This window comes from Anolis carolinensis, unplaced genomic scaffold, assembly GCF_035594765.1.
Source record: "Anolis carolinensis isolate JA03-04 unplaced genomic scaffold, rAnoCar3.1.pri scaffold_14, whole genome shotgun sequence".
Lineage (NCBI taxonomy): Eukaryota > Metazoa > Chordata > Lepidosauria > Squamata > Dactyloidae > Anolis > Anolis carolinensis.
In genome coordinates this window covers 16,589,808-16,601,942 of record NW_026943825.1, presented here as the reverse complement: position 1 = coordinate 16,601,942, position 12,135 = coordinate 16,589,808, and the positions used below count along the sequence as shown (strand labels likewise).

Here is a 12,135-nt window from a genome sequence, read left to right as displayed (position 1 = left end):
ATTTGTAATTTGTAAGATTTAATTTGTAATTTGTAATTATTTTGCTTAGATTCTTCGCTCCCAGGCCACCACGATGCTATACTGACTGAAGAACTATGTGGTGACTGGGGAAGTCTGTCACCTAGAGACGGAGGATGGCACTGCAGGACTCGAATGCTTACCGTAGCTGCGGCCATTCACAGAGCACTTGCTGAAGACCATGATGTTCTGGGTGAGGGTGCCGGTCTTGTCGGAGAAGATGTACTCCACTTGGCCCAGCTCCTCGTTCAAAGTGGTGGTCCGGGCCTCTGCCGGGGTGCATCGCTTTGCGCAGTACATCTTCTTGTCCCAGTTGATGAAATAGCTGTGGCCCAGTCGGATGACCTCCACGCTGCCCGGAAGGAGAGCACAGGAGGGTCAGAGCTCCACCCAGCAAGGCCCATCATCCACAGCCCAGGACTTGTTCAACTACAACTCCCACTCTGCCGAGATGGAGGTGCTGCCCAACTTGTCTGGAGGCAGGAGAGGCTGAGCTAGGAAACGTTGCCTAATTTTCCCCAAATGTCCTAGAAAGTCCTTCAAATCACAAGAATGGACACCCCAATTAACTCCAGAATGGGAAATAATGTTTGCTTTGTATCATTTTATTTTACTATTATTGTGTCAAACTGTATTATTGTGTTTATAATCTGTTTTATTTTATCTGCTTTGTTGATATTGTTTACTTATGCTTTTAATTCTGTTCCTGTTTTGTTCTTTGGGGTTGGCTCCATGTTAGCTGCCCCGAGTCCCTTTGGGGAGATGGAGGCGGAGATTATTATTATTATTATTATTATTATTATTATTATTATTATTATATACAGTAGTGTCTCACTTATCCAACATCAACGGGCCGGCAGAACGTTGGATAAATGAATATGTTGGATAATAAGGAGAGATTAAGAAAAAGCCTATTAAACATCAAAATAGGTTATGATTTTACAAATTAAGCACCAAAACATAGAATCATAGAATAGTAGAGTTGGAAGAGACCTCATGGGCCATCCAGTCCAACCCCCTGCCAAGAAGCATGTTGTTATACAAAGCATCATGTTATACAACAAATTTGACAGAAAAAGTCATTCATTCCACATTAATGCTATGTAGTAATTACTGTATTTACGAATTTAGCAGCAAAATATCACGGTATATTGAAAACATTGACTACAAAAATGCCTTGGATAATCCAGAACATTGGATAAGTGAGACTCTACTGTAATAACAACTCCCAAATGAGAGCTATTTAACCCCAGATGGGAAACAATAACAACTCCAGAATGTGAAATAATAACAACTCCAGAGTGGAAACTACAAAACTCCAGAGTGGGAACTACGTAATTCCAGAATGAGAAATAATAATAACTCCAGAATGGGCACTGAAAAATGTCAGAGTGGGAACTATTTAATTCCAAAATGGGAAATAATGATAATACTGATAATAATGAAAACTCCAGAGTGGGAACTACAAAACTCCAGAATAAGAACTGTGTAACTCCAGATGGGAAACAATAACAACTCCAGAATGGGAATGATGTAACTCCAAAATGGGAACTACATAACTCCAAAATGGGAAATAATTATTACTCCAGAATGGGAAGCACAAAATTTCAGAGTGGGAACAATATAACTCCAGAATGGGAAATAACAGCAACTCCAGAATGGGAACTATGTAACTCCAGAATGTGAAATACAGTAATAACAACTCCAGAGTGGAAACTACAAAATTTCAAAGTGGGAACTATGTAACTCCAGAATGAGAAATAATAACAACTCCAGAGTGGAAACTACAAAACTCCAGAGTGGGAACTACAAAATTTCAAGAGTGGGAACTATGTAACTCCAGAATGTGAAATAATAACAACTCCAGAGTGGAAACTACAAAACTCCAGAATGGGAACTATTTAATTCCAAAATGGGAAATAATGATAATACTGATAATAATGATAACTCCAGAGTGGGAACTACAAAACTCCAGAATAAAAACGGTGTTAACTCCAGAATGAGAAATAACAGTCGTAACTCCAGAATGGAAGAACGGGGGCGGTCCACGCTCTTACCTGGGGATTATTAGAGACAGAGAAAGGAGGATTTCATGCTGGAGGACCCAAAAGAAAAAGAGAAATTAAAAAGGGAGGACGGACGAGACAGAGGAAGGGGCAATGGAGGTCTACATAGAGACCCTGGGAAGGTGAACGCATTGGGGCAAACAGCCGTGGGAGGGAACTGGGCCACGGACCGCCACCCAGAGACAAAAGAGAGGACGGAGAAAGATTACACACAACGCGCAACGCTACAAATCCCAGGATCCCACCACAGAACAAGCCACGGGAGTCGAGGCTGAGTTCCCCCCGGGAGGAGACCGGGAGTGTGTTTTTATGTTGAATGTTTTTATATTGTGGAACTAGCTGTGCCCGGCCACGCGTTGCTGTGGCTAGGACTTAATTTTTCTTTTCTTTTTGTTGTATGAATGTAGAGGCGTGGATGAGAGGTTGTGCTGTCAATTTTCAAGGTTGTGGGGCATTTAGTTTAATTGTTTTGTCCGGTGCCGTGATTCCATTACCCTTCTATATATATATAAAAGGGTAATGAAATTTCGGCCTAGGACAAAACAACAAAACGACACATCCCAGAAACACTAAACTTGGCAGCACAACCCCTCATCCATGCCTCTACGTTCATACAACAAAAAGAAAAGAAAAATAAAGTCCTAATTAGAGGGAGAGGAATAATTGTTTTTATCCAATTGCTGCCAGTTAGAAGGCTAAGCTCCGCCCACTTGGTCTCCTAGCAACCCACACAGCCCAGGGGACAGGCAGAGTTAGGCCTCACTTAGGCCTCTTCCACACTGCCTATAAAATACAGATTATCAGATTTTAACGAGATTATATGGTAGTGTAGACTCAAGGCCCTTCCACACAGCTATATTACCCATTTATAATCTTATATTATCTGCTTTGAACTGGATTATCTTGACTCCACACAGCCATATAATCCACTTCAGTGTGCAGTCGGACACAACTGGACTTAATGTCAGGAGAAAACCTTTACCCTTTACCTTAACTACCACCAATTCCTCAATACTTTATTTCCCATACCACCAGACTTCGCCACAGCAATGCTTGGCCGGGCACAGCTAGTTTAGATAGATAGATAGATAGATAGATAGATAGATAGATAGATAGATAGATGGTATTTTAAATTGTAAGCCGCTCGGAGCACTCTGGTGGAGAGCGACTGATTAAGAAATAAAGTGAAGAAGTGAAGCCTACCTGACGTAGAGGGAGATGGGGACGACGGTGTTGAGGATGATGATGTAGGACCAGAAGGAGAGGAAGCCGGAGAAGACGGCGCTGTCCACGGCCGCGTCCCACGGGAGGAAGACCTGGAAGCAGGCGCCCACCTCGTGCTCCCAGATGGAGTTCCCGATGGCCAGGATCACCCCCATGCAGACCAGGAAGCCAAAGATCTGGGGGGCGGGAAGCCGGAGGTGGGAACCGTGCCAGGCTCCGTGCCCAGGCTCCCAAGTGGCCATGCACACCCCAGAGACCGCAGGGCAGGTCTCCAGGGTGGCTTCTCTCTCTCTCTCCCTCTCCCCCCGGGGACTGCAGAAGAACGCCTACCCAGAGCACCAGCGTGTTCATCAGGCGGTCGATGCTCGTGCGCTTGAACTTGGTGCGGCCGCTGTTCTGCATCAGCTTGGTATCGGGCCCTGCGCATGGGGAGGGAGAAGGAAGGCCAAGTGCACATGACATCGTTCCTGGCGCTCTTGCTTCCCTTTCTCTCATAGACCTCCTCTCTCTCTCTCTCTCTCTCTCTCTCTCTCTCTCTCTCTCTCTCTCTCTCTCCTGCCTTCCTTTTCCCACAGATTCCTTCTTCCGCTCTCTTCACCTACCAACAGCCAATCCAGTGGCATCGCAGAGGGCTACTTCACCAACCCAGTGACATCATGGGTGACCGCTCCACCTACCAACAGTCAACCCAGTAACATCACAGAGGGCCACTTCACCTAGCAACAGCTGACACTTCACCAAGCAACAGCTAACCCAGTGACATCACAGAGGGCCACTTCACTAACCCAGTGACATCACGGGTGACCGCTCCACCTACCAACAGTCAACCCAGTAACATCACAGAGGGCCACTTCACCTAGCAACAGCTGACACTTCACCAAGCAACAGCTAACCCAGTGGCATCACAGAGGGCCACTTCACCAACCCAGTGACAACACGGGGGACTGCTCCACCTACCAACAGTCAACCCAGTAACATCACAGAGGGCCACTTCACCTAGCAACAGCCAACCCAGTGGCATCACAGAGGGTCACTTCACCAACCCAGTGACATCACGGGTGACTGCTTCATCTAGCAACAACCAACCCAGTGGCACCAAAGAGGGCCACTTCACCTAACAGCAGTCAACCCAGTAACATCATAGAGGGCCACTTCACCTAGTAAGTAAGTAAAAGTTTATTTGTATACCGCCCTCTCTGGTTTCCAATATAAAATCAGCATAAAACATTGTACAATAAAACACTGAAAACACTATAAAACGCTATAAGAATGCAAAAAACCCCCCAACATAACAATTGACCAAAACAAGCACATAAACAGAAGCAATATAATCACTCAATATAATCACCTAGTAGCAGCCAAACTAGTAACTCGACAGATGGCCACTTCACCTAGCAAGAGCCAAACCAGTAACACCACAGAGGGCCACTTCACCTAGCAACAGCCAAACCAGTAACACCACAGAGGGTCACTTCGCCTAGCAACAGCCAACCAGGTAACATCACGGTGGGCCACTTCACCCAGCAACAGCCAATTCAGTAACATCATAGAGGGCCACTTCACCTAGCAACAGCCTTTGTGGTACAGAGTCCATGCATACTTTCTCTCTCTCTTTCACACACACATCTATAGGATTTGGAGCCACTTCCGGGCAGGATGACCACTGGTTGGCACCAGGACCTCCCTCCCTCCCCCCCCCCCCGGGATCCCGGCCGGAGAAGCCCCCGCCCCGCTTGGCCCCGAGGAAGACGCGACGGCCCACCTGCGAAGACCACCAGGCCGAAGCACCACTCGGTGTTGCGCAGGACGCAGCCGCGCAGCAGCATGTTCTGGTTGCTCAGGGGGTGCTTGCTCTCCTTCCAGTGCAGGGTCCCCCCAAACTTGTCCAGCTTGTTGTTGGGCGGCTCGCAGACCACCTCCCCTGCAGAGGGGGCAAAGGGACACCCGTCACGGCCTTGCAGCAGGCAGGGCCGGGGACACCCGCCACGGCCACCCACTCACCGTCAAAGTGGGCCAGCCGGCTGGTGTCGCTCAGTTCCGAGGTGACCGGGGTGGCCTGGCGCACCTTCATGTTCGTCTCCCTGCAGAAGGAAAGCCCGGGTGAGCCTCGGCGAGGGGCCCACGGGACCCCCAAGGAAAGGGACCGCGGGGGCCAGGGTGGGCGAGGACTGACCCGTCCAGCTCGGAGGTCTCGATGTAGCAGAGCCCGTGGGGTTCGCTGCTGGAGAGGAGGAGGAGGTCGGCCTGGAGGGGAGGAAGGCACAGGAAGGCCCCTGAGGATCGGAACCCAGGGCACGTGGCACCAAGCGTCCCTCCCTGCGCCTCCGCCCGGACTCACGGCCACAAACTGGTTGTTCTCCAACTTGATGATGTCCCCGACTCGGACGTTCATCCACTGCTCCTGCTGGAGGCTGCGGAGGGAACGGGGGGTGGGTGGGGAGCAGAAGGTCAGGCTGGGAGAAGGGCCCCAAGGGTCATCCAAACCAACCCCATCCCACCATGAAGACATTATAATTGTTATTATTATTATTACTATTGTTGTTGTTGTTGTTTTTAATTAGATGGCCACAGAGTCTTGGAAGGAACCCCTAAAGGACATCCAGACCAATTCCACCATGAAGATATTATTATTGTTATTATTACTATTATTGTTTTTATTGTTGTTGTTTTTAATTAGATGGCCACAGAGTCTTGGAAGGAACCCCCAAGGGTCACCCAGACCAACCCCATTCCGCCATGAAGACATTATTATTCTTATTACTATTATTGTTTTATTGTTGTTGTCTTTAATTAGATAGCCACAGAGTCTTGGAAGGAACCCCCAAGGGTCATCCAGACCAACCCATTCCTCCATGAAGACATTTATTATTGTTGTTGTTATTATTATTATTATTATTATTATTATCTGTTATTGATGTTTTAAAAGGTGCTTTTAGGATGTTTTTAAGATGCTTTTTAAAGATGTTTTTAAGATGTTTTTAAATTGTTGATTTTAGCCGGTTCTTGTAAACCGCCCGAGCCCTAGGGGAGTGGCGGCATATAAGTTTGAAAAATAAATAAATAAATATATTATTATTATTATTGTTTTATTGTTGTTGTCTTTAATTAGATGGCCACAGAGTCTTGGAAGGAACCCCCAAGGGTCATCCAGACCAACCCCATTCTGCTGTAAAGGAAGACACCACCCAAGCCTTCCCATCAGATGACCACAGACTCACAAGAGTTGGAAGGGACCCCCAAAGATCATCCAATCCAACCTTTTGCCATGAAAACACCACCCAAGCCTTCCCGATAGATGGCCATAGAATCACAGTGTTGGAAGGGACCGCCAAAGGCCACCCAGCCTAACTATCAAAGGCAGTGTTTGTGCCATACTCACATCCCATTGATCAGCACTTGCGATTGGCGGTTGTTCACCTGGTTGTCGCTCTTGTGGCGAAACTGCGGGAAAGAGTCCCGGGAATTGTAGTTTAGCCATGGGGATGGCGAAGGAACCCGGGGAAACTACAACTCCCAAGTCCGACCCCCAACCGAGCCCGTGCCCACGCCCGCCCCACTCCCCCCGGAAAGGCTGCTCACGTAGTCGTCGGTGGCGTCCTTGACCGCCGTGATGGTCAGAACGAGGACCAAAGGCACAATGGTGGTGAACCAGGAGAGGGAGGAGATCTGCGGAATCAGCTGGGGGGGAGACACCGGAGGAGGAGGGTCAGTGGCCCAGGTGAGGCACCCAGGAGGGCAGGGCAGGGTGGGCAGGGAAACACAGGTGGGCAAGAGATGGCAGGTAAGGGACCGCAGGGGAATGCGGGCAGGTAAGCAATGGCAGGTGAATGCAGGCAGGTACGCTATGGAAAGAACGTGATGGCAGGTGAATGCAGGCAGGTAAGTAATGGCAGGTGAATGCAAGCAGGTATGCTATGGAAGGTAAGTGAAGGAAAAAAGTGATGGTAGAGAGTGTGGGCAGGTAAGCAATGGCAGGTAACTGACGTCAGGCAAGCTATTATTTATTTATTTGCATCAGCTGACGGCTCCTCCCCCAATAACATGCTATTCTAATTTGTGTGTGTGTGTATATATATATGTATATGTGTATATTTTAATATATATATAATATTATATTGTAATACAATATACTAATAATACAACATAATAATATTAATTATATATTATATTTTACATGTAATATTACTAATAATATTACCATATATTGATATAGTACAATATAGTAATTTATTGCCAGTATTGTACTATGCTAATAATATAATATTGTATGTAAATTTAATTTGTAAGCCTCTTTGAGTCCCCTTCGGGGTGAGAAGGGTGGCATATAATTGTAGCAAATAAATAAATAATAAATAAATAAGTGACAACAGGTAAATGCAGATAGGTATGCATGCAGACATCAGGTGAATGTGGGTTGGTGAGCAATGGCAGGTGAATGCAGGCAGGTATGCTATGGAAAGAACGTGATGGCAGGTGAGTGCAGGCAGGTAAGTAACAGAAGGCAACCTGTGGCAGGTGAGTGAGTGCAGGTAAGTCATCCCAACCAGGTGAGTGCAGGCAGGTAAGCGACGGCAAGTGAGCCAAGGCAAGGAAGGGCCTGAGCCCAGAACCCGCAGGTGTGGTGTTGGCAAGGCAGGTGCGGGAGGCTGGCCGGCTCACCTGGAGGATGAGGAGGAAGAGGAAGTAAGTGTTGGCAACTTCCTGGAACTGCTCAAAGAGGTTGATGGGGAGGAAGGTGACCACGTTGTACTTGGAGGTCTTGATGCAGTTGCTCTGGAAGGAAGGAAGGAAGGAAGGAAGAGAAAGCGTGTCCCCACATGGAGCTGGAGCTGACAGAGGGAGCTCACCTGTGCTTTACTCGGGTTGGATTTGAACCAGCGACTATCAAGTCAGCAACCCAAGCTTCAAGTCAGCTGTCCTGCCGGCGCAAGGGTTTAACCCATTGCGCCACCGGGGGCTCCATAGTAAAGTATAGTATAATATAACACCATATAATTAAAATAATATAATATAATAAAATATAATTCCTGCCGAACCCTCTCGGGTGCGCACTCACCGCGTACTGGAACTTCTCGTTGTATTCCCTGGCGTTGGCCTTCACCCGCCTTTCCTCCTCTGGAACACAACGAGACCAGAATCAGCGTGGATCCCGAAAGGCAGACAAAATATTTATTTATTTCAGATGTGGGCAAAGCGTCAGGAGAGAATGCTGCGGGGACATGGCCAGGAAGCCCAGAATAAAACTCATGGCAAACCAGTGATTCCAGCCATGAAAGCCTTCCTCCCACCCTGGTCACCATTCCACACAGGGTGACTCCAGGCAACAGAAGCCAGACTACCTCTATCCAGAAACCCTCACGGATTGACTTTGCAAACTTCATGGCTACTCAACGCTAATTCAAGCTTGCCAATTGCAACATCTACACAGCATTGAGTAGCCCACCCTAGATAGTATTCCACAGAGGGTGCCTCCAGGCAACAGAAGCCAGGCTACCTCTATCCAGAAACCCACATTGATTGACTTTGCAAACTTCATGGCTACTCAACGCTAATTCAAGCTTGCTAATTGCAACATCTACACAGCATTGAGTAGCCCACCCTAGATAGTATTCCACAGAGGGTGCCTCCAGGCAACAGAAGCCAGGCTACCTCTATCCAGAAACCCTCACTGATTGACTTTGCAGCTGCAAGGCTACTCAATGCTATTCAAGCTTGCTCACTGCAACATTCACACATTCATCTTTCTCCCATCCTGGACATTATAAATAAAATTATTATTATTAATTTATTATGACACAGCAAACAAGATAGATATGCTGGATTTCGTATCACAAAATCACAAGTCGAACACTTCCCAAGTGTCTAGGACTGTGTCATGTATTTTCGATGATGCGTGCAAATCCTATTATTATTATTATTATTATTATTATTATTATTATTATTATTATTATTATTATATACACTGTACCTGCTACCTCTATGCAGAGACTCTCACTGATTGACTTTGCAGCTGCAAGGATACTGAAATGTCAATTCAAGCTTGCTAATTGCAACATCCAGACTTGCTTCAAATAGACACTGGTTCTTCCTCCCACCCTGGACACCATTCCAGAGAGGGCGGCTCCAGGCAACAACAGCCAGGCCACTTCTATGCCAATAACCTCCCTGATTGACTTTGCAGCTGCAAGGCTACTCAATGCTAGTGAAGCTTGCTAACTGAAACATCCACACTTGCTTTGAACAGGCAAGGGTTCTTCCTCCCACCCTGGACACCATTCCAAAGAGGGCGGCTCCAGGCAACAGAGGCCAGGCGACCTCTATGCAGAGACCCTCCCTGATTGAGGGAGACATATCCTCCCCCCCCTCCCCATCTTCCTTGACCCTTCCTCTGTGCCCGCCCTCTGGTGACCTTCAATGACCCCTTCCCTGAAGAAGGCCACTTGCTCAGGAAATAAAAATGAGGCCGGTCTCCTTTAAGAAAAGGTCACGGATGGAAGAGAAAGCAAGGGATGAGGTCATGAGATTACAGAGACCCCTCTACCTGTCCCTGCAGGTGTTCGGCTGCGGTCCGTCGCCACGGCAACCCAGGGCCACTTCTCGGGCATCTCCTTGGGGATCGTCATGGTGACGGGATGCGGGATGGGAGGGGGGCTTCAAAGGGAGGGGCCGCCTCCCCCCTCCCTCCTCCTCCTCCTCTTCCTCCCTCCTCCCCCCTCCATCACCCCATCCTCCTCCTCTTCCTCTTCCCAACTAAACTCAGACTGACACTGATGTGCCGGAAGCCCCGCCCACCCCTCCCAAGCCGGCCAATTAGGGCCCTGGTTTTGGTTGGCTAGGCAACCGTTTGGGAGGGGGGCTCTCTGTTTATGGGGAGATGCTTTGACCCGAAAGATGGACACACAGCCGGACACTCCGGCCCCCTCCCCACCTTTAGCCTTTAGTATTATTGCAACGTCGCCAAAAGGAGACTCAACAAGCTTTTAATTGAACGGCAGTAGAAGCCAAGAATTTTACGGTACTTTAGGGTATTTTATGACCCTGTTCTAGTGTCATTTAATTAATGGCCACGTCCCACAGGTACAGTAGAGTCTCACTTATGAAACATAAATGGGCCGGCAGAATGTTGGATAAGTGAATATGTTGGATAATGAGGGATTAAGGAAAAGCCTATTAAACATCTAATTAGGTTATGATTTTACAAATTAAGCACCAAAACATGTTTAACAACAAATTTGACAGAAAAAGTAGTTCAATACACAGTAATGCTAATTAATAATAATAACAATAATAATAATAATAATAATAATAATAATAAACTTTATTTATACCCCGCCACCATTTCCCCAACGGGGACTCGGGGCGGCTTACATGGGGCCATGCCCAGAACAATACAATATAACAAAATATAATAGAACAACAAATCATAGCACATTAAACAACACAATAAAAGAAAATATACACTACATTAAACAAGATCAAAAGAACAATAAAACCAAGGGCGGGCCACATGAACACTAGATTAAAACTCGAGGTGAGAAAGGAAGTAGGAGTAAAATTACTGCATTTACGAATTTAGCACCAAAATATCACGATGTATTGAAAACATTGACTACAAAAATGCGTTGGATAATCCAGAACGTTGGATAAGTGAGTGTTGGATAAGTGAGACTCTACTTATGTATATATAGATATAGATATAGATATAGATATATATCTACTCCACTTGTTTCACGGCCAACAGACTTCTGACGATGCCTCTTCGCCAGAGACGCAGGCGAAATGTCGGGAGAGAGTGCTACCCGAACATATTGGCCAGACAGCCACAAAAAGCTCACAATGGGGAAAAGGCACAAGCGAGGAGTTAACGCCATACAATTTTGATCTGTCTCTATTGGATGACGTCCACCCACCAAGGCTATCGCAGAAATTGTTATTTTCCACCCCAAATATGCACCAAAAATTGGGTTTTCTCCCTTACCGGGGGGCTGCTTCTTCGCGCAAAATCCCATGGCTTTCGCTGCGGATTGATCAGGCCCATGGGAGACGCTGGGCGGGAAAAAGAAAGAGGAGACATAAAATATATATCAATAAGTATCAATAGTTATCAGCCATTACCAAGTTCTCAATAATTATCAATAGCTATGGATTATTATCCGTAGTTATAATTATCAATAGTCATCAATGATAATCATTCTCAATAATTATCAATAGCAATTAATCATTATCAAGGGCTATCAATGATAATTAATGATAATCATCAATAGTTATTATCAATAATGATCAAGTTCTCAATAATTATCAATAGATAATTATCAATCGTTATAATAATGATCAATAGTTGTAACAATCAATAGTTATCAGTTATCAATAGTTATCAATAATTATCATTCTCACTGGAGAGGAGCCTTTTGCGAGGCCTCGAAGAGGGCATCTACACTGCCAGTTTCATCCAGTTTGGAACCCCTTTAACTGCGCCTACACTGCCAATGGATTCCAGTTTAGAACCCCTTTAACTGTGTCTACACTTCTGATTTAATCCACTTCAGAACTCTTGTAACTGTGAATGCACTGTCAAGTTAATCCAGTTTGGAACCCCTTGAGCTGCATCTACATTGCTGAGTTAATCCAGTTCAGAACCCTTTTAAATGTGTCTACACTGTCAAGTTAATCCAGTTTGGAACCCTTTTAAACTGCATCTCCACTGTTGACTCAATCCAGTTTGGAACCGCTTTAACTGTGCCTATACTGCCAATGGATTCCAGTTTGGAACCCCTTTTAACTGCATCTGCGTTGTCCATTTAATCCAGTTTGGAACCTCTTTTAAATG

General features: G+C 46.2%; 1 protein-coding gene across 3 annotated transcripts in view; it reads right to left on the bottom strand.

The window, feature by feature from the left end:
- atp8b2 (ATPase phospholipid transporting 8B2) overlaps positions 1-12,135 on the bottom strand; it is a 64,977-nt gene that overhangs the window by 25,286 nt on the left and 27,556 nt on the right. For 2 of the 3 annotated variants that reach the window (XM_062965026.1, XM_062965028.1), the window contains 12 exons: positions 11,287-11,354; positions 8,365-8,423; positions 7,968-8,081; positions 6,888-6,986; positions 6,688-6,749; positions 5,647-5,719; positions 5,482-5,552; positions 5,310-5,389; positions 5,071-5,229; positions 3,639-3,727; positions 3,288-3,484; positions 162-370 (listed from right to left, as the gene is read on the bottom strand). In XM_062965026.1, the coding sequence (XP_062821096.1) occupies positions 162-370; positions 3,288-3,484; positions 3,639-3,727; positions 5,071-5,229; positions 5,310-5,389; positions 5,482-5,552; positions 5,647-5,719; positions 6,688-6,749; positions 6,888-6,986; positions 7,968-8,081; positions 8,365-8,423; positions 11,287-11,354 (1,280 nt within the window). Of the gene's footprint in view, positions 1-161; positions 371-3,287; positions 3,485-3,638; positions 3,728-5,070; positions 5,230-5,309; positions 5,390-5,481; positions 5,553-5,646; positions 5,720-6,687; positions 6,750-6,887; positions 6,987-7,967; positions 8,082-8,364; positions 8,424-9,849; positions 10,041-11,286; positions 11,355-12,135 lie in introns of those variants that run through there. The other variant, XM_062965027.1, reaches the window with a different exon arrangement.